Source organism: Populus alba, chromosome 17, assembly GCF_005239225.2.
Source record: "Populus alba chromosome 17, ASM523922v2, whole genome shotgun sequence".
In the NCBI taxonomy this organism is placed as follows: domain Eukaryota; kingdom Viridiplantae; phylum Streptophyta; class Magnoliopsida; order Malpighiales; family Salicaceae; genus Populus; species Populus alba.
In genome coordinates, this window is record NC_133300.1 from 18,166,499 (window position 1) to 18,193,139 (window position 26,641).

Consider the following 26,641-nt stretch of genomic DNA (forward strand, 5'->3'; position numbering starts at 1 on the left):
ATTTAATCTTTATTTTTTTATTATTATTTATTTTTTTATAGTTATTTTTTATTGAAATTTTTTTTTTCAATTTTTATCCCTCGTTATTTTATTTATCAGGATTTTCGTAACTTTTTGGGTTATATATTTGAAATTTTGAATCGGATTTGCATAGATATTTTATTTTTATTTTTTTAATTAATTTTTTTATTATATTTTTTTTTACAAGGTTATTCTAATTTTAATATGTCAAGGATTTTACGAGCTAACCCAACTTGACAAGGTCAATATTATTTTTTTGTTATTCAATTTTTTTTTTATCATATTATAAAATTAATTAAAATTTAACTCAACACTCTAGTTTTTTTTTGTTTTAATTCTACTAAAAACACTTACGTGATCTTAATACTTTTTTTAACATTTGTTGACTAAAGTTTTAGGATAGTAAATGTAATTTCTCTCTTTTCCTAGTAATGATAAACAATAGAATAGACTACTACACTAAAGGACAGAAACCCAATTCAGCTCAAGGATACAAAAACATGGCCACAAAAAAGTCATTATCTCTGCCTTTCCTTTGCTCACTCTTCCTCTCTTCTTCAAAATCTGAACTGGATAGCGTTTTAGCAACACTAAGAAGAGAAGCGACTAAACTTGCCGGTTTCCATCAGTTTCTGGTCTCATCTCAGTTTAGCCGACTAATGAAGCAATGATAGAACTGTTCATCCATCCTTTCTTTAGCCTTGCCAGCTGAGCCCTAACTTTTTGATGCGTAAACCAACAGATGGTCTTCTAGAGGTTGAAAGGATCAAGGATGACATTAAGACCATTAGTCTCAGTGCAAAATGTAACCCACAATCCCCCAATATTCACTTGCTGCATAAACCCAACCTTTCAGTCCAAGGGTCATATGGCCCTCAAGGTCCTGAGGTCTAATATAAGTAGAAGAATAGGAGCAATAGCAGCAGTGGCAACAATGGTATTGGTAAAGGAAGCAATGTTTAGTCAAGATATTGCAAATGGACTAGAATTCAGGTTTGCAACTCCTGATCGAAGATCAGTTGAAGAAGCTGAGAGTGGAGTCAGAGACTACGCACAATCTTTGTTGCAACTGAAAGATCTGTTAGGGTCACAATCTTGGAAAGAAGCACAGAAAGTGCTTAGAAGGCGCTCTTCAAACTTGAAGCTGGATCTTTATACTGTAATTGAAAGCAAACCTGGAAAGGACAGGACTCAACTGAGGACCCTGTATTCCAATCTCTTCAACAATGTAACCAAAGTAAGTACTTTTAACGCCCTTTTTTTCATGTATGGAGGATCTTTTATAGAATGATTTTTGTGGCACTGTTATTAGATTTTCATGAACTTAATGGTGACAATTGGTTTATTCAGTTGGACGCCTTGAACATTGGTTACCAGTACTTTTTTAGCTAATTTGTTACTCATGACTACTTTCGTCTTATACTCTTTTGTTTTTAGAAACAATACTGTTCCTGGAGCTGACAATGTTGAATTTAATGGAAATTTTGCAGCTAGACTATGCAGTAAGAGAGAAAGATGTTTCACTTGTGTGGCAATGCTACGAAAATATTGTTGCGGCTTATGATCATATCTTGTCTAGGATATGATCTCCAAATGGTGCTTGCCCCACCTCCCTGTTGATCGAAGAAGCTGAGATCAAACCTTATGACCGGAACCCGGTGTATGATGTCGTAGCCCATTTACTTTTTACATTGATATGAACTTCAGCCATTTTTTCATTTGCTGGTTTGCAACTATCATTTAATAAAAAAAATAAAAATAGATTGAGATTACTGCGATAGACACAACTTAAACATCAGCAGCATGGAAGATCTGAGAACGTTCACTCGTCTAGATTTCTGGAAGTTTATTGAATTTTTATTCGCCCCACATACAAGCGCTTTAAAAAGTAGCAATGGTATTCTAGGGTGGTTTATTTTACAAGATCTTTCCAAAACCTTTCCAAATTTTAAAGCAAAACTATGCCCTATCTGATAAAAATTCAAGAAGTGGTGATTATACAAAATTTGAACACTTCCAGAATATCACTTGCAGAAACTCTAGAAGGAAATTGCCTCTATTGGCTGTATGGAAAATCCACCAATTTGTCTTTCCCAGGAAACCATGGTTGTTCCAAGAATGATGAGATTAAGGTCTGCTGGTCATCCCAATATTTCTGATATTTTGTTGAAGACATCCATAACCTGCATGGAGAAGAAAACATCCCAAGTTCTCCAGTTCAGATATTTCAGAGAGCTATTGAATTGATGCAACTTAAAACCTATAAGCCCGAGGTGTTTCTTTGAGTAACAAATGAATATGCACTGTGAAAGAATGGGAGAAAACAGCTAAAGTATGTTTGGAGTTGTGGTTGACTTGGTTATAAAAAAGGGAGGAAGTAATCAATCAAAGGTGAGGAAAACCATTTTACAGGAGAATGTTGTTTGCAGTTATTTTGGAAAACTATCTGAGGTCTTCAAGTAAATTAACCTTTAAATAATTCATGCTGATGAGGTACTTGCTGGACACAAATACAATACAACACATAATAACAGACCAAAAGGCAATGTAGTCCTCCAGGTAGAAAGTTGACATTTTAAAAGACCAAAACTCGTAGATTAATAATGTAATTACAGCGACAAACAATTTTCTATAATTGATGAAGCATGTCTGCGATAAGAAGAGAAAGGTTATACCTCCTTGTCATTCTGATATTTGGCAATGCTTAGTGGGTTCTGTGAACACTGCAAAATGGCCAAAATATTACAAAGATGGTTAGATTTCAAAAAATTAATTGCAAGTCAGTTGCAATATACCTCCATAATGGCTTGTTGAACTCTAGGATTTTGAAATGCCAGGGCAACATCAGGATTGGCCATGATTTTTGAGATGACTTCTTCAGGTGTAAGGCCAATCTGATCTGCAAAACACAAATGACCATAAAACCACACAATAAGAAAACAAAAGGTGATTTTCAGATTATCTGTATCAAATGTAAAATTAGAGTCTGAAAACAAAAGTTGAACAAGTTCCAAGTACATCCAGCATAAATCATGCAGCAGTTTTGGGTAAGCTGAATCCTGAACATAGGTGGATTTATAAACCTTTGCATCTTAACCATTGATTAAATAACAATAGGCACTCTCAGAAATCATAACCCGGATATTTTACCAGAGTACAAAAACTTCATGCTAATAGAGCCAAAACTCTTGTTAATCATGAAATGTTCTTTCATCATTATTAATTTATTCCTAATCCATATGTTACATTATGCAATGAATTCAGTCTGGCACCTCTGTTAAATGCAAATTTAGAGATAATCTGTCGCGTCCACTGAAATGAACAATCAAGTTCAGGACAATACTAGTAATGCATGTCAAGCTCGGGTAGGGAAAGAGAAGATACAATGATGAGATGAAAAAAGAAAATGGGGGGAAAGAGTAATAAAAATTCCTGGAAAAAGTTTATGATATCATTTATGAAATTATTGGAGAACATCAAAATTCATTAAATCACTCTTCATTGAGCAGATCAAGCTGAGAGAATGTATTGGGGCCAAATTGAGCAGATCAAGCCTAAATATGCCAGCATTGCAGCCAAAAGACTAACAACCAAGTTTATAAAATCCCTTATATATAATATAAATAAAAAAAAAAAAAAAAAGGGAATGGTAGCAAGAAGGCAAACAACAATCCAATAAATTAATGTTCTCAAATTATAATCATAAACATTTGGAAGATGAAACATATAGCAGAAACAATCAATGCCAAACTCACCAAATTGCTGCTTAACCTCAGGACTGCTGAGATCAAATTTTTTTAAAGAATCCACCATCCGGCTGTCCCATTCACTGCTTCCACTCATATTATTTCTGGAAAAAAAATACAGCAAATGAAGTTAGATCCATGAAAAACTGGCTCTTCATTGGGCTATGCTTATAATAAAACGTATCAGTAGAAAAGCACCTTGCTGAACATTAAGAAAAAAAGAATAAAAAATTATAATAACAGAACATCCAATACAACTGGAAAAATAACTCCACACAAACTATTGACACATGTCTGATGTGAAGGGACCGCATGCAGAAATTTCTGATATCAAAGCATAAAGCAAACGGGTTTAAAATATCATTCAGAAACCTGAATGTAAATGCATTGAAATCCCCAATCCAGATATATTTGAAATATCAGTGAGAAAACAATAGAAATTAGCACAATAGCATCTCATAATGGTTAATGATATATTAATAAATTTCCTCAACACACCATGCTTTCATATACTATGAAAGAATCAAAACATAAGGCTCAATATCATCAAGGTCAAACACGCTGTCAACATAAAGCATCATCAAACAAAATTAACTGCAAAAGAGCTGGAACAAGTGCTTACAGCATTTCTTCCAATTGTTGTCGGTATTGTGGATTTTGCAGCATCCCTATTACATAGTCACAGTGCACAGCACAGAAAACCATAATGTGTCAACAGATATTCACACTTAATCTAGAGTTGCTAAAATTAATGAATTTTGCATTTGGATAGGAAAAACAAACCCAGGCTATTGGTTGCATCAACAAAAGTAATAACAAAATAGCAGTGAACCATGAAGGAAGACAACCAACTCAAGATCCCCACCCCACCCCCCTCAGAAAAACAAAAGCCATGCAAACATCTAAATTGAAAATACATTACATGCGAAATAATTGACCTGATAATGATAGCAAATCACATCCACAAAGAAAGGACATGCAATGAACTTGAATTCCCACTACCTACACAAATTGTGCACTACATATTTAAGCATTCACTTAAACACTAATGATTTTGATACCATGTTAAACAACAGGAAACAATGGTCTGTGATGCAATATATTTACAAGATTCTCAAATACTACATCCAAAGTAAACCTCCTCGTGAGAATATTCATCAATGAAGGTTTGACTTACATTTGAAGGTGGTAGGGTTCCTCATTTCCTCGGGTAAATACCTGCAAGGATATGAGAAGAATCAAACTGTAAAAAGAAAACATGAAATGGGGCATCTAATTTTACAGGGTAATTAACCATAAGTAATTCAGACAAACAAAAAAGTAAGGCCCAGCATATGTTTATATGAAAAAAGAGCAAGAAGAGAACTAACATGGTCACTGAAGTTAATTGCAAATAAAGAAATTCCAGGAGAATGGAACAGCAGCACAATGAATTTACAACACTAGGGAAAGCACAAATTGATTTTTTTTTGAGGAAAAGAAGCTATATTACGGATAAACCATCTTTTGCACTGTTGGATCGTCCATCATTTTCTCCAAAGCTTCCACGGATAAGAAAGATCCTGCCTTTTCTGTCCATGAATAAATATCAACTCAGAAAGCTTTTTTTTTTAAAAAAAAATATCAGAGAATACTGAATGGGAATTAAGGCCATAAATAGCAATCAAGCACACGGTGTCATGTGGGAAAAGTCAAAGGCTACAAAACATCAAATTAGAACATGCTTCCATGTTCCCACCTGAAATCATCCTTAAACTACAATTCCATACAGCTCCGAGTGAGAAATTGCTTCATTCATATCACTTATCAAGAGCAGTGTGAACATGATGAGCTAATACAGTTGGATGTAAATGGATGATTCTCTACACAACAATTATATCACTTATCAAGAATAGGACATGATGAGCTAATACAGCTGGTGTAAATGGATGATTCTCTACACAACTATTGGATCTGAATGGACGATTCCCTATACACATGCATATAGATACAGCTGGTGTAAATGGATGATTCTCTACACAACTATTGGATCTGAATGGACGATTCCCTATACACATGCATATAGCAATACCATGGCAATGCAAGCAATTACATTATATGCAACTGAAAATCATCAGCCTGCTAAAACAAACAATGAAATTCCTAAAAGGTTAATCTTGAATAGTCACACTACACGTTCAATCAGGCTTTAAAATCCTACCACCACCTGCTAAGGATTTTTATTAATTGCATATTTCCTTTTAAAAATGGGTATTGATCTTTGCATCATAAATGCTTTTAAGTTCTGTATCTTCTGCTAGCCTATTATCCAACCCAGTCTCCTATTTTCTTCTAGCAAACATTTTTGAAGACCCTCAAGTGAAAACTGTTTGGACTTGAAAATTACACATGCCCACACTACCTTGTGTTTAATTTTTTTATCAAATAAATAAGGATGGTGAGATTCAAACTCATAACCGCTTGGTTATCAAGGCTCTGATACCATGTCATTGAACCAATTTAACTCAAAATCTTAATCTATTAGGTGAGGTCTCAAGATATGATTTATATATTCTCTAATAGAACTAGAATACCAAAACACTAATAGATATTAAAAGTTGACTTCATAAGTCCATGAATTCCTGGTTTCATGATTAGAAAAAAAGTTAGAACACATAAAAGTAACATGTGAACTGCAAAGAAGAAATGGCAAGATAAGTTATGTATCTCAATGCACAAGACAATTGAGTAGTTTTAGTTGTCTTTTTTACTTACGACTAGATTGAGAACTCTCGGAAGCACCTGGGCCCTGATTAAAAGAAGCTCCATTTTGAGAGGCCTGCATATAGTATTGAAATAATTACATCTGAAAAAGTTTAATATAGAATAGAGATAAGTTTCAACAATAAAGACTCGCCTCCTTCGCAAACTGAACATCCTTGGATGAGCTTGTATCGATGACATCTTCAACACTTGAAAAAGGAGTGTTCAGCGAGGTTTCTTCAGGAGAAACATCCACAAAAGCTGCAAGAAGAAGCTGCATTACACTTTCTTATGGAGAACATTTCTAAAAATCTTATAAGCAAGTGCCCAATACTAAATTGGGCAATAGAAGTTTAGCATTTCCAAGGTATGTTCAGTTTTGAAGTTATAGTTGTGCATGAGTGGAGCAAACAGTGAAGGAAATAGAGGAAGATGAACAGGGAAAAAAAAAGGAAAGGAAATAGAAATAGAAGGGAAATTCAATATTTCTCAGTAACCAATTATCAGTCGTCAATCAGCCAAATAGCAACCCCTAAACAGCATAAGAACTCACAACCAAAGATTCTGTCATACCGAATTTCCTTGGCTCCTCCTTTATCTCTCTTTCCTCTAGCGTATCAGTTTCCTTTTCCTTTCTAGCATCAGTTTCTGGAGCTGCTTCTACTTTTGTGGCAGGAATATCTACTGTGACTGCAGGTTGAGAAGCAGCTTGAAAAGGTGAGGTTGCAGGCTGTGATGCTGGTGGTGGAGAAAATGGAAAAGGTGACCTTGAAGAAAATGCGGGATTGAATTGGTTATTTTGTGCATTCATCTGCTCTGTTAAAGATTTGAAAGCTTGTTGCATGGCATAATTCTGAAAGAAAAGATGAGCATAAAGAAATAACTTAAGTTAAATACGGAATGTTTATAGCTATCTCTAAACAAAGAGGTGAAACTTGGACTGATAAAGATGCATGCAAAATAGATTAGAATGACTAGTTAAATTATTTGCAAAGTTAATTGATTGAGTTGCAAAGATCATACTGTTTGCCTGAAAATGATATATGCTAAGCCAAAATGTTGTGTATACAGGGAAGGAGCAGTTGTCTTGAAATAACCCAAAGAAGTTTAGAAAGGAACACGTGAAGGTCGAATGTAAAGCATGCCACTAGTAGAATTGATGTCGAAGGTAGAATGTGAAGGTCCTTTAACTGAGGTCAAAGTGTACCACTAGTTTCAATGGAAATGTCTGCATTGAGGTCAAAGGTCCTCTAGTTTTTGAAAAGTAAATCCCATAAGATGCAGTTATTTTTATAACATCTCTCCTCTAGGAACTGAGACACGTGATTAATATAGCAGGCAGTAGGTGCTAGAAAAAAACTAACTCACCAGAAGCTTCACTTATCCATGAAAATTGAATCAAGTCAAATTTAATTACTCTAAATATTTGAAACTAAAAATTAGAGAAAATCATTGACAAAGACATGTTAGAAGAAAACACTGGGTTGAGAAATTAGAACAAATCTGAAGTACTAATTATCCACCTACAAAAGAAAGCACCAACCCCCTAACTACTGTTAGATCAAGCAATTTGGTTCAGAAGAGTAAGTCATTTAATTTAAAGTTGGCATAATGAACCTTCAATAGAGTTGAAATGAGAAGGAATAGAGCAGAGGACCTCAATCCAAACAAATCAATTTTCACAGAAGGAAAATAAATGTCATTAAATTTCAAAACACCATACAAAATTTAATTACATTGATGGATCTATAGAAGGCTGTCTTGAAAGACTAGAGGAATTAAATGTACATGTATTAAATTAATGGATTGAACAAAACAAAAAGGTGAAAAGGAAAAAAATTTGCGAGCAGTATGAAATAGGGGAAAACATAGGACGGACTAAAGCTAAGAGGGACACTGAGGGGAAAACAGGGCGGACTTTTATGAGAAAACAGAATGAGGAAAGAAGCATCTGAAAATTTAATATGAGACAGAGACATGAATTTGTTGCTGACCTCAAGGAAGAAACTGAAAAATGAAAAAGGACAGGAAAAGGAAATACTTATGCCATCTATCACCGCACCAAATATACACACAAATTATTAGGCAGAAACTCTCAACAACTGATCCTAAGTGAACTAGGAACCTTCAAACCCCAACCTTGACTCTAGATCCCAATTCTATAGCACACAAATTGATAGGTAGTTAGGAAATAAAAAAAAATAAAAATAAAAAAACTCTACAAGGAATAGGAGTCAATGACATACCAGTTTCCACAACTTAAATTTTACAAGCTCCTTACTACGAATTTCTTTCCATAAATGCAACATCAAATGGTGACAAGTAATTTACGATTAAAAAAAAATCCTCGGTCATCATTCCATTGCATAGTTGCTCAGCAAGAAGACCAGAAAATTCAGCAAAAACAGAGACATTTTTACCTTGCAGGAGATAAGAACTCACCTTTAACCGTGTAGCCACCTGTACATTTGATAAAACACAATGTTATACAACAAAGAAAAAAAAAATAACAAATGGATAAAAGTACATATAAAACAGTGATTCTCACCCATGAAAAAATTGCTGACAACGCAACACCAACTCCAACCCAAAACAGTGGCGATCCTCTACAAACACACAATCAAGAAACAAAATAAGCATCCATCCACACATAAAAACAAAGAACACCCATATAAGTAGGGCAAGCCAATGCAAAGCTAGCTAAAAATCTGAGATGCTAAATGCTAGAAAGAGAATTCATTACATTTGTGAAGGCGGTGGCGAAACTGACTGTGGATTAACTCCAACAGAAGCCGTCTGTTGTCCACTTGATGACGAAATGCTAGCAAAATATTCACTCCCTAATTTCCGTATCACATTATAACACAAACTTAGCAAAACCCAAAAACCAAAATCATTAAAAGAAACAAAATTTAACACAAAATAAAAATAACCCTACAAGTAAAATCACAAAAGGAAGAGACTTTGATGTTAATTAGTAATTGAGGGGCTGAAAGTTACCATTTTTTGAGGTTCTACGGCGACCATGAGATTGGGAAAGGGCAGAAATGGAAATTCTCGAAGAATGAGGGACAGTTTTGGAAGTTCTGTGAGGGAAAGGAAGTGAGGGTCTGGTTGTGGATATGGAGAATTTAGGGGTGGTAGGGTTTTTGAATGAAGTTGGGTATCTCATAACTAATTTAGGCGAAGAAGAAGAGAGTAGAGACAATCTAGGGTTTTCCATGTTTCGGGGTTTGGATTTTGCTTTCTAAAACCCTGAACCAGAGAATTAGAGCATGAAGAGGTGGCAGAAGTGATTTCACTCTGGTCTGTGTGGTTTCAACGACGAGAGGAAGAGACAAGAGTGGAAGGGAAAATGAAGCTAATTTTGTCAAACCCGGCACGGTTTGGGTTGAGCCCGGGCCAGTTAAATTGGTTTGATCCAGAACCGAGACCTAGAAACTGTTGAAAAGTGCGCCCGCTTTTATTTTCTAGGCTGTTTTATTTTGTCTTTTAAAAACAATTTAAAAAAATAAAATTTTTTCTTTAAATTAATATATTTTTTATATTTTAATAATATCAAAACAAATTTAAAAATAAAAATATTATTTTAATATATTTATGAGTGAAAAACATTTTAAAAAATAACCCAATCATATTTTTAAACATGCTTTTAATGATTTTTTATAATTTTAATGTATAGATATTATAAATAAAAAAATAATTAATTTTAAATAAAAAATATTTTTAAAAAACATTTTACATCACCATGCACATTATAAATATAAATTGTAGAGTTATCTCTACTATGTATGATTAATGTCAGGGCTCTTGGTATAAAAGAGAAGATATAGCAGAAATTGAGATGTACATGTTTCTGGTTGGAAAAAAAATATAAGATAGAGGTAGCGTTTTGAGTATGGCTGTGGTTATTTTTTTAAGTATTTTTTTATTAAAAAATATATTAAAATAATATTTTTTTTTATTTTTAAAAATTATTTTTAACAACCTCACATCAAAATGATTTGAAAACACCAAAAAAATATTAATTTAAAGAAAAAAAATAATAAATAATAAATTTTTTTAAAAGTATTTTTAAAATATAAAAATAAATATTATTTTGTTTCTTGTGTTTTAAAACAATGACAAAATCAGGACCTAAGACTGTATTTGATTAATATTAATAAGATCTATATGAGTTTAGGTCACTGTAATATTAGATATAAAAGCACAAATTAAATAATCAAAATATTTAAAAATATCTAGAAAGATATTAAGGAGTCAGCCTCATTCAATCTTTGCTCGTCATATTTTAAGAAAGGAAAGGTCCCAAATTATCAATTTTTTAATTGTTGAAACTTTTTTTTGACCGATCAATATGTGATAGCTTCACTCCTTATTATTAATAAAATGAAAATAACATGTGAATTGATAAAAAAAAAAAAATTTAACTGGAAATATAAAATAATATATATGTTTGATTGAAAAAAACATAAAAATAAAAACATAGAATAAATATATTTATACAATAACTCTACAATGAATTTTTATTATTTCAAATAAAAAAAAAGCATATCATTTTTAATTTTCATTGTAGTTTGTTTTTGTGGTTGAAAACTATATTTTGGTGTGTTTTGTTAAATTTATATTTTTTAATAATTTTAATATAATGATATAGAAAAATATTATTTATATGTTTTTAAATCAAAAACATTTTTAAAAAACTTTATTCGTATATTTGAAACAAACCATAGTTATTAAACCCGATCCAAGGGTTAACCCGGTCAAGGGGTTGGGTCCCAGGTTTCATAGGTTGACCCGGGTCAACTCGAAAAATAAAAATAAAAATAAAGCTTTAATACTTTATATGAAAAAATTAAGAAAAAATCTATGTAAATATAAGCTATACATATAATAAATAATGAAGTTTAAAAGAATATTTTAAAGAGTGTTTTATTCAACATTAAAAATATTATATTAAGCTTTTAAGTTGAAATATTTAAATAAATTTTTTTTTATCATACATTAAAAAAACATAGCTTTTTTTTTTCTTGTGAGTATAGAATATATATACTAATGGATTTTAAATCTCACGTTGAAAAAAGATAATTTTTTTATTAGAACACGTAGAATATGTATATTAATGTGTTTCAAATCTCAAATTGAAAAAAAATAATTTTTTTTTGGAAATATATAGTATATATACTAATGAGTTTTCAAATTCCACACTTAAAAACATAGTTTTTTTTCTCGTAAACATAGATTATACATACTAATGTACTTCAAATTCCACATTAAAAAAGATAATTTTTTTTTTTGAAACATAAAATATATAGTAATGGGTTTCAAATCCCATATTAAAAAAATATAAGTTTTTTTTCCTTAGAATATTAAATATATATACTAATAGGTTTTAAATTCCACATTAAAAGAATACTATGTTATACTTTTAAGTTGAAATATTTAAACCAAAAGATTTTTTTATCATACATTAAAAAACATAATTTATTTTTTGAAAATATAGAATATATATATTAATAATTTTCAAATCTAATATTTTGAAAAAAAAAAAAAAAAAACACACCACGTCTTAGCTGGATCTTATCTGAATCACAGGTTGACCCATCAAGTTTATCAAATTTGACCAGATCGTTACACTGAGCAGTCTTTTAACAAATTCAGCCTGATCCAGCTCTTAAATTAGCGGATTCATGTGTCAGGGCACTCCGAGTTTAATAATACAGGAAAAACAACCTAGCATTGCTAGGACTTCAGAAAAATATTAAAGCCCCTTGTCAATTGTACCAGCACAAATTCTAGGCCCATGGCCCACATAAAACAATATAAACAAGGGACTAGGGTCACAAACCATCAAACAAAGCAAAGCCCCCAACGCCTTAAACGCGTAAACTTGCTCTCCAATCTCTTCCCTCTCTCTCCTCTATAAATACCCCCGCCTTCCTCGAGACACATCCCTCAGTCCCTCAAAAATAAATCCCTAGAAAAAAGCCCTGGATCTTACCCTCGATAAAAATCCCCCGCCTAAACCTGAATCCCCAGTTTCCCTCCCTCCCTCTCTCTAGATCTTACCCCGATCTTTGATTCTCTACAGGTACTCACCCTCTCCTCCTCTCTCGGTGTTGTGTTTTTAAGTTTCGATTCCAGGGATCTGACTTGTGTTTGTTGGCTGAGTTATTGACTTCAGTAGCTCTATGCTTTAAGGGACTTAGAAGTTTTCTTTTATTTTCTGCTTTTTTGGGGGTTTTCTGTTCCTTTTTATTTCAGAGGCTCTGTTTGTTTGTTTGTTTAGGGATTTGAAGCTGTGGGATTTTGTGATTTTTTTTTGAAAATTTTAGATCCGTAATAGCAGCATCTGAGGTTTATTTTGTTGCTTCACGCTTGATTCGGATCTAATATTTCTCGACGAGGAATATTTGTATATTGACGAGAAATTGGAGTGAACAACAAAAAACAAAAATTTAAGGGTTTATTGTTTGTTCTTGAATGGTCAATGTTTTAGTCCGAGTGTTTGGACTTCTGAAATTCATTTTATAACTAATTAAAGTTGTTTTTCTTGTTGTAAATTTATTTTTTCTGTCTCTTTTCCTTATAGAAATAGGAGTTTCAGCATGCTAGTTAGATTTGTTTGTTTTATGTTGTTGACTGAGCATTTTGGTAAATTGTTGGGTTTTTTGTGACTTTTTTCAGAGATCGAGACTGAATTCTACTACTCTTTAAGTGTTAAAGTTACAATATTTAGTATCTGGCACACCATTGCTTGCCTATATATAGTTTCTGTTGAAAATCTTATTGGTGTGGTGGAGACATTAACAATAGATCTATTGTTAATATGTGCTTTCTAAGGGTTATGTTGTAAGGGACTGTTGGTGAATGTTGACTAAGCATGTAGTATTTCTTATGCCAATGTTTTGATACTGATCATTGCATTGTTTTTTCCTTTGTATCTTCACATGGCAGGTTTACTTGCTGCTCATTTTCTCAAAAACGTTTGTGCTGCTGCTGCAATTTCAATGGCTGCAACTGTGGATATGTCTCTTGATGACATTATAAAGAAAAACAGGGAGAGAGGTAGAGGACGAGGTAGGGCCAGCCGTGGACGTGGCCGTGGACGTGGGCCTGTTAGGTCCTTTAATAATGGAAGGATGTCAGGGGTCGTTCGAAGAGGCCCTCTCTCAGTGAATACTTGGCCATCAAAATACTCCATTGCTAAGGCAAGCTCAAAACTGTGGATGGTATATGAATATGATTCAGAACCTTCTAGGATTATGAAATCCAAATGGAAGGGATCTCTATTACGCTAAAAGTCAAAATACAGTGGATCTTAATATTAATTTGTTCATGGCGAAGCTCACTTGGCCTCATCCACTAAAGCATTACTGTTCGTTGCATTTATATCATTATCTTGGGATTTAGCTGTACTTTTGGGTTATTGGGTCTATATACTGGATATTTTCCACAGATCTGATATGACGTGGGTCTGTGCAGAAGTTTTTCTGGTCCTCATCCAGTTATCATGCTACTTCCTAGCATTTTATCCTGGGCTTCATAGGTGAATATTTGGGAATGGAGTTCGCACCAGTAGCATAATGTCAGTTAACAATTAGTCCTCTATATAATCCATATTATACAGTTCTAGCTTTTGACTTGTTTAGACGGAAAGATTATGATGGATCCTCCTGTTATGTGCGGAAGTTCTTCGGTGCGAGAACTCATCTCTCCTAGTTCATGGTGTTTTTGCAAAGGAGTTCCTTCGCTTAACTTCAGAACTGGAGCTCTCACCTATATCATAGCACTGGTTTTCGCATGCAGTGGGTCGAATCCTTTACTCCTATCTGCCATCTATTAATTCAACCTCCTGAAGTTTGGAGACATGGTTACTTGATCTTTTTACTAAACTGCAGTTGCTTTTTATCTTATGGGAAATTCCTCAACTGAGATTGATATTGGAGATGGTGATCTTGTTATGGAAATAAGCTGACATGTTCTATTTGATGTCATCAGCCTTCTCGCAGAGTCAGGAGTTTGCCTTGGCAGCATGATTTGCTTGAGGATAGCATTAGAGCTGCAGGAATAACAGGAGTAGAAGTTGGAACCAAGTTATATGTTTCAAACTTGGATTATGGGGTGACCAACGAAGACATAAGGGTACAACTTAAGCTATATGTTTTCATCATAGATGCTCTGTGTGCTGTTTTGGCTTTCTAAAATAAGTTTTCTGGGGAACTCAGGAGCTCTTCGCAGAGGTTGGAGATCTGAAACGATACACTGTTCACTATGACAAAGATGGTCGCTCTAGTGTAAGCTCAATTTCTTAATATCTGAACTTCTTTATGTTAGTGCTGCTACCATGTGGTTGGATCTTGAATATCATTTGATTCTCTCTCTGGAAGTTTGGCTTTATATCATTTAATAATTATGAGTTGCATGTTAAAGGCTGGGAGGTTTCATTAATCATGTGCTGACCACAAGGAAGAGTAATTGCTTGCATTTGCCTGCATTTACAAGGACATGTGATATATCTAGTGAAATCATGAAATCTCAAATCTGGATGTGTTTGCTATGAGATGAAAAATAGGGGTGAATCATTTTATTGTCAATGGCAAGAAGGAGAAAAGAATATCTATAAGGAAAAACGAGAAAAAATTATTAACTAGAGAAAAATTATTAATGTCCTGGGCAGGTCTGTTAGTTGGACTTGCAAACTGTCAGATCTGCAGAATTGAAGTTTTTGTTCTTAAACACAGACTTGGCAAAGAGAAGGAAAAAAATTCCTTTCTGCTTATTGTTATATTTTGGTTAGATGCTAACTATAAATTATCTCCTCTGATGTATTCACCTCAGCCCATTGATTCCTCACTCACACTTTTGCATGCACCTATGACACTGGTCCAGTGAAGAGCCTGCTTTTCATGGTCCTTTTTGTTTCCTTTGTTGTGCTTTAGTGCCTCTCATGAGTTATTTGCTTAGATTTTTTGTTGGAATGGTTTTTGAACATGTCCTAAAAATTAGATGAATACCCAACATGCTACAGGAAAACACCCGCTGTTTTCATAAATAAATAGACATTTACAGCGCTCTTGTGGTTCATGTGTCTTAAGTTTGTTAGTCATAGCTTTTTCCTCAGTACATTGATTGGCTTTGTTTAAATTTGCCATTTACTGTTTTGGTTTCGAAGTGTTCTCCCTGGATTGGAAACTTCTAATGTTTATAGCTTGGTAACAGGGCTCAGCTGAAGTTATGTATACAAGAAGAAGCGATGCATTTGCTGCTCTTAAGAAGTATAACAATGTTCTGTTAGATGGAAAGCCCATGAAGATTGAGATTGTGGGTCCCAATCCAGCGGTGCCTATTTCAGCTCGAATGAATGTTGCTGGAGCAAATGGAAAGAAGAAGAGAACTGTTGTTACAACGTATGTGGTTTTTTTGCTTGTCTTTGTTCTCATTATTTGATTTGATGTTGCATTCTTCATCTGAATCTGTCAATCTATTATGTCCTTTTCTGGTGAACTATCAAATGTTTTGCATTTGCTATAGAACTTTTTAACTTTTTCATGGGTAGCTTGCTTTCCTTGTGTGCTTGAAGCTGGAATCCAAGCTTGCAAGAGTTTGTAGACTGTATGAGGTTACAGTGCTTGTTGTCTGTAGTTTGATTTCCTTTGTAGTTTTGGCTGATTTTGTTGTTCAATAAGAAGGGATCAATAGCTTCGGTCTTAGAAAATTAGCTTTTCATTCATGCATGTTTACTGGCTGTTTGGCTGGAGTCCTGGTTAACATGAAGATTGCATCTTTCACATTATGTCACTCTCTTGAACACTGTTATCCGTTTGAGGGTGTGATGGAAAGCATTACTTAGAAGCTTTTTCCTGAAGATGATAATTATATTTTCAGAACGCTTCCATTGATAGTTTGAAAATTGTGCAGACATGGATTAGGTGGTGGAAGAGGTGCTGGTGCAAATAATCGTGGTTCTGGGTAAGCTTTTTCTTCTTCACATGTGGCTGTTTTGCTTGTTGGTTTAATTCCTTAAAACAGTATCGTTTCTGCCTGTTCTTTGTTTAGTTGTATTAATGTTAGGTTGAACAAAACTCCTTTGTTTCCCTTATTCTTCTCATGTCGAAGAGGTTTTATTTTTTATTTTACATCTTTTTAATTATTATTTTTTGCTGTCTCTGTGCACAGTCAGAGTCATCGTGGAGGTGGGAATCTAAGGAATGGTACGAGGAATGGCCGTGGCCAAGCTCCTGGCCGAGGACGTGGCCAAGCTACTGGCCGAGGACGTGGCCGTGGGAAGAAGCATCCTGTTGAAAAGTCAGTAGATGAGCTGGACAAGGAATTGGAAAGTTACCATGCTGAAGCAATGCAAACTTAATTTCGAAAGTTTTTCGTTCCCAACTAGACATAGCATCAGTTTGTGTTCATCGTCGTTAGCTCCACAAACTCGTTACTTGCAGTGATGTCTGTTCCTTTTTTTGCTAACTTTTAACACTAGCCTGGAAGCTTTTTGTAACAGAGAATGTTGGTTGTCTTTCCAACTCATAATCGCCTTCGTATTTTCTTGATTCTCTATATATTTTATTTGTATATAGTGTTATGAAGAGGCTAATATGACCATGCTACTCGCATCCTTGTTTAACATGGTATCATTCCCAATACTTGTTAGAATGATTGTAAATCTTAACAAGGAAATGACTTTTCATTTCTAGTTTGATCTCTTTGGAATTGGTGTGCTCGGGGTATTAAACATGGTAATATTCAATCAAGAATCATCATCCAAAAACTTGCCTATTTTAATAATTTGTTGGTTTTGTTTGTTTTTTATTTCAAAAAATTGAAAGCAAAATGTGAAATTTTGGCCTTCGTTTTCAATAGACAAAATGATAACGTGTTCCCAAAAGCCCTCGTAATTTATTTCTTACACTGATAAGGATTTAGGTTATGAGTTTGGGGTGCCTTGGGTGATCAGGTCCTGTACACCAACGGTCCTGATCAAGTATTGGATGCTTTGAGGTCAGGCTGGGATCCGAGGGATGAGGCGATGGGATGCCGCCAAGTAGGATTCCTGGGAGTCAGGTAGAGATAAGGTGCCAGATGTTCTGGGTCGTACCATCCGTGCAATCGAGAATTGAGACGGAACAGAATGAAAGGACCACACCTTACATCTTTGAATAATATTATCATCGCTTTTACTAATTTGAATATCCGATGAAGATTAAGTGCTTCTTCTGAAAAAGAATTACAAAACAAAAAAGATGACGAAAATGATACCATACAACCCCATAGTTTCTTCTTGTCTGTATGTGTTTGATGAAACATCAAACAAGCTAACACGCATGAAGAGGTGAGGTCAAAGCAATGCCAGCATCGATGCCTCAACATTCATTTACTTGGATGTTGGACAAGACATGCGTGCTTATGAAGACCTACTAGCTGAATGATTGATAACTTGTTTAATAATCCAAGAACTTATGTAATCATGGATAATACTTACATGAACAAAACTAGCTCATCATCCTCCAACTTTATAGCATAGTAACGTGGTAGGATGAGAATTTATGTGATAGTTTCTCCACATTGGGCGCCATATTAAGCATTCATGTCCAGGCAGTACGATTCTTTAAACAATTGCCCCTCATTCAGGTTGCAGTCTTGCTCCAAAAATTTGAACTTGGAATTCTTTAACGCGACTAACAAGCCCTTACATGCGCAAGCATCAGGAAGGATGAGAAGACACGAAATATTCGAGGGAGTTAATGAGCTCAGTTGATCCTGGAACAATTTCAAAGCTGAGCTGATGCAATGTTTGCACAAGGGTTTTCTTTTTCATCCTTGGCTTTTTTGCACTCTAGGCAAGATTTTGCATCTGAGAATGACAAATAGCATGAACAACATAGAACATAGCCACCGGATACAATGAAAAACCCCTTCCATGCGAGACAAGCACCCAAAGAACAAATGCGATTATAAAGACGATGAGTGGGGATGCATTTCTGCGGTTCACCATCTTCTCCCATAGCTGCAAACCAGGGGTTGTATGGCATCTTAGCAGGAGTTTTACACAAGATATACACACTCTCAGCTTACTAAAAGGTCGAATGAAAGAATAAATTGTATTCATGAAGGTTGGCCAACAGAAATGTTGTGAGTTGGAGCAGATACTTCTTTGTTTAAAACAAGGTCTCCTGACTCGTCCTTCTTGAAAAGATTTTTAACCACTTCATCCCAGTTAGTCTTTCTGCCAGTGGAGGTTGATTTGAATTGTGAGGCTTGGACGCCTTCGGACAGGGAAGGCTCTGTCCTGTTATCCTTCAAGGGTTCTACATCTGGGGTGGTCACAGCATGAGGAATATTTAAACTGACAGCTCTTTCCAATGCATTCCTGTGTTCTTGCTCAGCTGTCTGCATCCTTTCCAATTTCTGTACTTTTGGAGGAGTTGTAATGGTTCCAGAATCAATTTCCTTCATTTTCTGTGGAAAATCAATACCATTAACCGTCAGTAAACTGTTCAACAAATAAAGAAGTTGAGCCCTGGAAATTAAAGGGCAAAAGAAAAAAATCTCTCCCTCTGGTGTTACTTGTTTTGATACAAGTACCCTAATCAATCTTAAGGGAAGCAATTTTATGTAATCTTGGTGGCTGGCTTTAGTCAGCTGATAGTAAAGAACTACTATAGAATAGCTGTATTTAAATTGGACTGATGAAACAGGGATTAGAAATGTCAATGCCCTGTGGGGTAAGAAGCATATATGCCTGACTTGTGTAAATGAGGAGAATGGGGGGGACGCCTGTCCGCAAGGAGAAAAACGTATCAAAATATCAGATTTGAATAAATCAAGCAGAAACACATTATATGCAGTTAGTACAAAGTTGCACGCATAAGCTGTGGGCTGGCATGTGTATCTGTAGGGAGGAAGGAAGAAAGACAAAACCCATCACCAAATCCAAATGGTTCAAATGCTTGATCCAAATGACCTGTGAATGGGAAAAATGAGGGCATGTACTCAGATAAATGGCTAATTCCAGGTAGAGAAACTTTTGCAGTATGATACTAAAAGGTAAAACTATTTATTTTCTACGCTAGTGAAGACACCAAGCTTTTACTGCTCTAACTTGCTAGATGATTATAAATGAAATGGAACAATAACATACTATCAAAAGGAAAAGACTTACCTGCAAGGCTTTCTCTGATTCCCTTTCTATCCAAATGATTCCATGATCAGATGTGGCATTACATGATAAGACAATGTGTTCAAACCTTCCATCTACAGGAATGGCAGTTCTGACCTCTGGAGGAAACCTCCCACATCTGTGACAACCAGAATAAGGAAAAATTTTCAGGACATGCACGAGTGTTTTCAGTGAGAATTATACCATCAATGTTCTCAAGGGAGAGAGGAAATTACTATGAATCAAACACCAAATTAAGGAGAATATAGTTATTTTCAAACCCAATTTTAACACAAGGATGGTAAAAGTTCACTTTATTAAAAAAAAAAAGGTGCCAGTTAGCTGAATGATTAAACTGCATTTTTATCATTTTACAATCAATAATTGGGCAACTGAATGGATTATAAGTTAATGAAATAGCATCTTGATGCAGACCGTCTAACGGTTGGTTTGTGTGATTGTTATTGAGAGAGACAGAATAAGGAGGGTTGAGCAACAATAGAAGATCATAGATTATAAAGGTAAGACCTATTTTAGCAATAAGAGGATGTCAAAAGCAAACTACGGTCCATAAAGTTGATCAAAATTGCAAATTATGCATGTGAATGCTTTGCAATAAAAAATTTGCTAGTTTTGTATACTGCTTAGGGCCATGGTAGGACAATGCATTTTGTTAACAGAGCTGATAAATTGAACATGTTACCTGCAAAATCTTCTCTCTACAATATGATACATTCGTCCAGGGGCATAAAATCTTCTTGAATCTCTAAGCTTTCTACCTTCTGGAATGAAGGTATCTCTCAAACAAACCAAAAGCAACAAGCAGGGCAAGCTGTACAAAGGATCAACACCTCGTTTAAGAGATAATAATAGGAACTCACTCCACTAAGTTTACGAGGATGAGGATTTGTATGCAAAATGAAAGGCACAGATAGCCTCTACAATGACATGGACATAAGAATACCAACCAGAAGATTGACTTAAAGATGTCTTCCAATGGAGTAGCTGTTCTTGGTAAGAAATCATCCTGGATAAGAGCAATATGTTTACATCAAGGTAGTGCCTTTAACACTGAAATAGAGTGATCTAAGTAAATTACAACATTATTACAACGCAGATTCAAAGAATAACATGAAACATCTAGTACTGGCATCCTAATTACTTTCACAAAAATATGGTTGATTATGACATGCACACACTCAAAGAATGCTGATTTGTTTCATTTTATTTAGCTGGGAGGCAAGGTACTAACTGCACCATTCATCAACTTATTACGTCCTAAATTCTGCACATCGTACAATACGAAACACAGATCAATTAGATTCTGCAGCAACCAGGCATTTAAACTATGAAAGCACCAGTTAAAATGAAATATCCAACACCTCTTTAAACGACAGTTAACTGCAAAGTCCTACAATTGCCTTAAAAAAAAAAAAATTCAAACCCGAAAGATCTTATCAGAAAATTCTACATAAATCAAACTTTTGACCAATCAGCATCAGAGAAAAATACACAAGACGGTCAAAACTAGTAGCCTTCATTGGCATCACAGATCAAACAAAATCACAGAACCAAATAAATCAATAAATACCAAACAACCAAATAACACAATCCATCGACAAAACTAACCTGCAAGATAACAGAGTGAATAACATCAGCATACTTAACAGCCAAATTAAGAGACATGCACCTTGCCGGAGCCATGGCATAACACCTAATCTTCTCTCTAGGAATCCCACCTAACTTATCTCTATGATTAACCGCTATAACAGTTAACAAAGCCACTACACCAGACCCTAAAGAATGCCCAGCGAAAACCATACCATACTCTGTCCCACTCTCCTCCCACAACCTCTTCAATGTCTCCCCTTCTTCATTCAATAACCAAACAGCAGACTTCATCAATCCATGATGCACAAAACCTCCATCAAACATCTGCATTCCTAATCTATTATCTAACAACGTTTTATAATCACTTTCTTTGTATAAATTCAATCCCCTAACCGCCAAAACAATCTCTTTATTATCATGGTCTGTGTAAATGACGTAAGGAGGGGCCCGCCCTTGTGTTTGTTCATAAGTTACACGTTTGATAACCCAATCAGGGTTTATTCGGAAACCATGTTGAGGAATGAATTGAGGGTTGTGAAGGTCTGGTTCGTAGACAGCAAGGACTAAACGGCACATACGAGGGACTGGCTCAAACTCTTCTGGTGATGCTAATGTCCAGTTTGCACTATCATTACCACTAATGTATGTGCAACGTTTCCAAACCCAGCGCGCAAAGCCTAATATAACTACACATTCTACTCCACAACAGAGAGACATCTTTTCCGAATGGTTTTAGGTCTGGAGAGGGATTTGTGAAGTGGGTTTTCTACAGATTTGGAAAACACTGGAGCTTTCAAGAGAAAGGTGTGATCTTGGATCACAAAAAAAAAACTAGAGAGATAGAGGTTTTGAAGAGAAAGGAAAGAGCTTTTTGAGAGGTAAATAGCTGCAACTTACAGAGACACTCAGAGAGAGAGAGAGAGAGAGAGAGAGAGATAGAGAGAGATTTTGAGGGGAAAGAATATAAACTTGAGAGAGGTAACTAATTGGGTGTGTGCAGAGAGGGAGGGAGGGAGAGGGGTTGATAATTGCTTGGAATTTATGAGAAGATTTTGGAAAGAGAGGGAGGAGGAATGGGGAGGAAAGTTGTGTCTGAGAGGGGAAAGTTTCAAGAAGAAGAGAGAGTGAGAAGGTGGGAAAGGCTTAGCATCATTGGAAAGAATGTTTATCATATAAGCTCACATGAAAAGGAAGCTTAGTGTTAGTCATACAAGACAGTGAAAACAGTAGGATACCAATTTATAGAGAGAGAAGAGAGTGGAGGAAGGAGGGGATGCTAGAAGGAAGAGGATGGTGGAGTGGAGAGTTCAAGTGGGGTGGAGGAGGGTGGGTGTGAATTGTGTATTGTCTTTTGTGTTCTCTATTGAATTTTTCATATACTATTTGCTTAAATGTGAAGGATGATGAAATACTGTGACCTGTGAAGATGCTAGGTGCTTGTCTTGACGCTTAGGCACAACAACAGGAAGGATGTAGAGATTGATTTATTAGATTTTCTATAAAGCTTCATTGCATGTTAGGATAGGTGTAAAAATGGGGAATATAATGCCTTTTGGATACACTTTTGTCATTAAATTAAAATAGGAACTCGTGCTATTTTAATGTATTGTCTTTAAAAATAAAAATAAAAATCTAAAAAAATAATTTTAATATATTTTTAAAAAATATACTACATCGTATTACAGCACCAACACATGAAATAATTATTTATCAGTACACAAAATTGTTTTTTCATGATTTTAATGTAGTGTTTTTTAATTAATTTTGTAAAACGGTATTAATATTGCTTTCGACTTAGAAGACAAAATTCAAGATTTAGACCTTATTCTTCTTAATTTGAATGGATTCATGATGTTGATCAAACACAAGAGCCAGTAATTAAATGATGGGAAATTCTGTGATCAATTAAAATCTTATATATTTGGTATAAATTAAAACAATAAATGTGACAAACTGACCATGAGAATTTAATCAAAATCAAGAGCAATGCCCTCGTTTCCTTGTTGGTTAAAAATTCTGTGATCTCTTCATTGGATTGACCTTCGAGGAGAGTATTAAATTATGATTTTTCCTCTTCCCCTCCAAAATTAAATATTAGCCTACCAAAGCCATTCAGCTTGCAGATTGTCGATCACAACATTTCTTCGCCCTTGATGAAGGAATATGCTCCAATTCCAGAAAACTTGGTAAATTCATGCAACTTCCCTTCTAGGGTTTGCCCATGCACATGTTTTTCTTCCAAACCTTATTGACAGGGCACACATTCTATCTATGTAGAGCACAATTATTAAATTCAGTTTAATCTAGACTCAAGACCTAATTAAACTGTAATTAGATTAAGGAGCCGTTTGGCTCTGCGTTTCAACCGGTGTTTTCATCAATTTCAAAATTTTTTTTTTGCTAAAATTGAGTGCGGTTTGTACTTTTTGGATCTTTTTGATGTGCTGATGTCAAAAATGATTTTTAAAAAATAAAAAAACATCATTGACATGTATTTCGGCATAAAAAACTATTTGAAAAGCAACTGGTACCACACTGCCAAACACACTCTAAGTTTTAAGTTCGGTTTAAAAAAACTAAATAGAAGTTGATTTGATCAAATTTAGATAACCTAATTAGTTAATTTACGATCAAAACTTAATTTAATTTTTTTAAAAGTATAAAAATATATTGTTTTAATTCATCCGGATTAATACACTCAAGGGCGGGTTTGATTACTTTGGTGCAAGGAACAAGAATCTGTCATCATATTGTCCCAAAGTAAAATAACATGGATAGATGCAAAGATATGGAAAAGGCGAAGGCTCAAGATGCCGGATGCCATCCCTTGAAGATTTGCAATTGTCCAGCTGTAACTCTCTCACCGTCATCTGATTTTTTAACCAATATTTTACATGACACGTGTGAAATATATAACTTATTTATTTTTGTGGTGGTATTATATTTTAAAAAAATTAATTTTTTTTATGTTTTTAAATTATTTTAATATGCTGATCTTAAAAATAAATTAAAAAAAAAAACATTTTAACTATTATAACAATATCAAAAATATAACCTTAATAAATTAAATTATGCCTAGTTTATTAGCTCAAAAACAAACAAGTAAATAAAAACAGGAAATGAATGAACAAACAAGGGAAGGTACAAGCAAGGGGTACAGTACTTCAAGAACAACTGTATCCAAACCGTTAAAAGACACCTATGAATTCATTTCCATAAAAGTTAGGTTTATTATAGTATCTCCAATGAAAAATATTATTTTAAAAAATTAAATTTATAAATTTATATTTTAAATAATATAAATATATATATTTTTAAAATATTTATTTTAATAAAAAAAATTATTTAAAGAGCCAATTATATTATAGTAGAAAAAGCTCGTGTTTTATTATTTCTTAATAAATTTAATGTTATTTTTTTTTCATATTACTATATTTAATTGATTTATTTTTTTAGTGGCCCCATTTAGTTTTGACTTTTTTAAAAGATATGTAGAAATAATATTTGTGAAAAAAAAATATTTTCACATTTTATTTAGCTTTTTTTTTTAGAGTATGTAAAATAAACATAAAAAAATCAAAACAATATTTTTTAATATTTAACTTCTTATTTAGGACACCCATTGAAGATGCTCCTACAATTGAGTTTCTAAACCCATTGTTGTTTTACAAAAGTGACATGTCGACTTGTTAACTATGTGTGTAAGGCATGCATGTGTGGGTTAGTAAATTCATGTAATTCTTTTCGTTTTATATGCATACCTATTAGATCTGTGGTTTTTCATCAGCTGCCATTTAATTTGTAAGTGGAGAAATCCATTCGAGAATTTCAAACATAAGTGATGATGATGATTCAAGCTTCCTAGATTGCATTATTTAAAATTGTTATTTTTGGATATGCATAATTTAAAATTGTTATTGATATATAATAAAAGTAAATTACATGTTATATATAAAAGAATTATCTCAACCCAATAGTTTAAGTTATAGGTAAAGTTTAGGGATATGATTTATATTATTCTTTAAAATATCTTCTCAAGTAAAAGTTTTTTGAACTTGAAATTTACACAGGTTTACATTATCATGTGTTTAATTTTTATCAAATAAATAGGATGGTAAGATTCGAACTCGTAACCATTTGATCATCAAGGCTTTGATACCAAGACAAAAAACCAATTTAACTCAATAACTTAAACTTATTAGATGAGGTCTCAAGATATAATTTATATTATTTACTAACACTACCTCCAACTTAAAAATTTCTCATTGTAAGTTTGGAATAATACATGGTTTTGTATTATTTTTTTTCTACTAGGGAGTCTCATATCTCTCATTGGGATTCTATATTTACAATAACGTGTTAGAGAATAATATAAATCATATCCTAGGACCTTACCTAACAGCTTAAGCTATTGGGTTGAGATGGTTCTTTGACATTGTTGACGGGCTCACTAAACCCATTACGTCTGCTCGATTTGCCTTCCTCAGAGACAAGCTCAACATAATTTCATCCCTGTTAATCTTGAAGGGGCATATTAAAGAAACACAATCTGCAGATCACGACATATCAAACCATGCAATCACATATCACGACAAATCAACAGATGAAATTACACCTTGATTATAGGAGTTAAACACTTGCCTTTCATGCATATTCTATTGACTACACAACGTAATTGATTCCCTTGATTGTACTGTAATCAATATAAATAGATGTAATCTCTCGCTGAAGAACACAAGAGAGTTTCTTGCAGTTTCTAAATTATAAAGGAAGGAGTGTTAGAGAATAATATAAATTATATCCTAAGACCTTACATAACAGCTTAAGTTATTGGGTTTGGTATCAGAGTCTTTATGATCAAGTGGTCACGAGTTCGAATCTCACAACCCTTATTTATTTGGTAAAAATTAAACATAAGATAATGTAGGCCTATGCAAGTTTCAAGCCCAAAAGACTTTCACTTATGGGGATGTGTTAAAGAATAATATAAATCATATCCTAGGACCTTACCTAAAAACTTAAGCTATTGGGTTGGGATAGTTTTTTGACACAACAGAAGGCTAAAAAATTCAGAAACCAATAATTTATGTAGCAAACTTGATGTACAAGAATGAGAACATAAATGGAAAGTAACAAAACTAATGATTAGAAACCATAAATGAATGTGAGAACGAGCTTGTTTAACACATCATTGGAGATTTAAATAATTTAAAAACATTCCATTCTTTGTACTAACAACGAATGTCCCAAGAAACCACACAGCTTAGCTTGCTCATCCAAGGCCAAGGAAGCAGAAGTAAAATCCAATCTAGCAGGAAAAAAGAGCAACTTTTTCAATAACTACTTTCAACTAGTT

At 34.1% G+C, this 26,641-nt stretch overlaps 4 protein-coding genes across 5 annotated transcripts; 2 read left to right on the forward strand and 2 right to left on the reverse strand.

Moving 5' to 3' along the window:
* Positions 1-511: 511 nt before the first annotated feature.
* LOC118028829 (psbQ-like protein 3, chloroplastic) lies at positions 512-1,736 on the forward strand. The gene is made up of 2 exons (XM_035032544.2): positions 512-1,258; positions 1,512-1,736. Exons 1-2 carry the CDS (start codon positions 794-796, stop codon positions 1,605-1,607), a joined length of 561 nt encoding a protein of 186 aa, XP_034888435.1. The 5' UTR covers positions 512-793; the 3' UTR covers positions 1,608-1,736.
* Positions 1,737-1,834: 98 nt separating this feature from the next.
* LOC118028828 (protein TIC 40, chloroplastic) lies at positions 1,835-9,888 on the reverse strand. Its single transcript, XM_035032543.2, has 14 exons — positions 9,510-9,888; positions 9,253-9,349; positions 9,058-9,115; positions 8,952-8,969; positions 7,083-7,362; positions 6,664-6,770; positions 6,522-6,585; positions 5,260-5,338; positions 4,945-4,985; positions 4,390-4,435; positions 3,777-3,871; positions 2,817-2,920; positions 2,697-2,744; positions 1,835-2,204 (listed from the first exon to the last, which is right to left on the reverse strand). Exons 1-14 carry the CDS (start codon positions 9,730-9,732, stop codon positions 2,163-2,165), a joined length of 1,302 nt encoding a protein of 433 aa, XP_034888434.1. The 5' UTR covers positions 9,733-9,888; the 3' UTR covers positions 1,835-2,162.
* Positions 9,889-12,355: 2,467 nt separating this feature from the next.
* Positions 12,356-17,077, forward strand: LOC118028827 (THO complex subunit 4C). Its single transcript, XM_035032542.2, has 7 exons — positions 12,356-12,600; positions 13,467-13,720; positions 14,511-14,654; positions 14,738-14,806; positions 15,732-15,919; positions 16,431-16,481; positions 16,689-17,077. Exons 2-7 carry the CDS (start codon positions 13,520-13,522, stop codon positions 16,876-16,878), a joined length of 843 nt encoding a protein of 280 aa, XP_034888433.1. The 5' UTR covers positions 12,356-12,600; positions 13,467-13,519; the 3' UTR covers positions 16,879-17,077.
* Positions 17,078-18,415: 1,338 nt separating this feature from the next.
* Positions 18,416-22,747, reverse strand: LOC118028826 (uncharacterized). 2 transcript variants are annotated; one of them, XM_035032540.2, is made up of 5 exons: positions 21,304-22,724; positions 20,643-20,701; positions 20,378-20,506; positions 19,678-19,813; positions 18,416-18,974 (listed from the first exon to the last, which is right to left on the reverse strand). In XM_035032540.2, the coding sequence occupies exons 1-5, from the start codon at positions 22,000-22,002 to the stop codon at positions 18,621-18,623; spliced, it is 1,377 nt and encodes a 458-aa protein (XP_034888431.1). In that variant the 5' UTR covers positions 22,003-22,724; the 3' UTR covers positions 18,416-18,620. The 2 variants fall into 2 exon arrangements, with proteins under 2 accessions (XP_034888431.1, XP_034888432.1); XM_035032541.2 differs by lacking the exon at positions 18,416-18,974 and adding an exon at positions 18,983-19,479 and having other exon boundaries at positions 21,304-22,747.
* Positions 22,748-26,641: the final 3,894 nt, after the last annotated feature.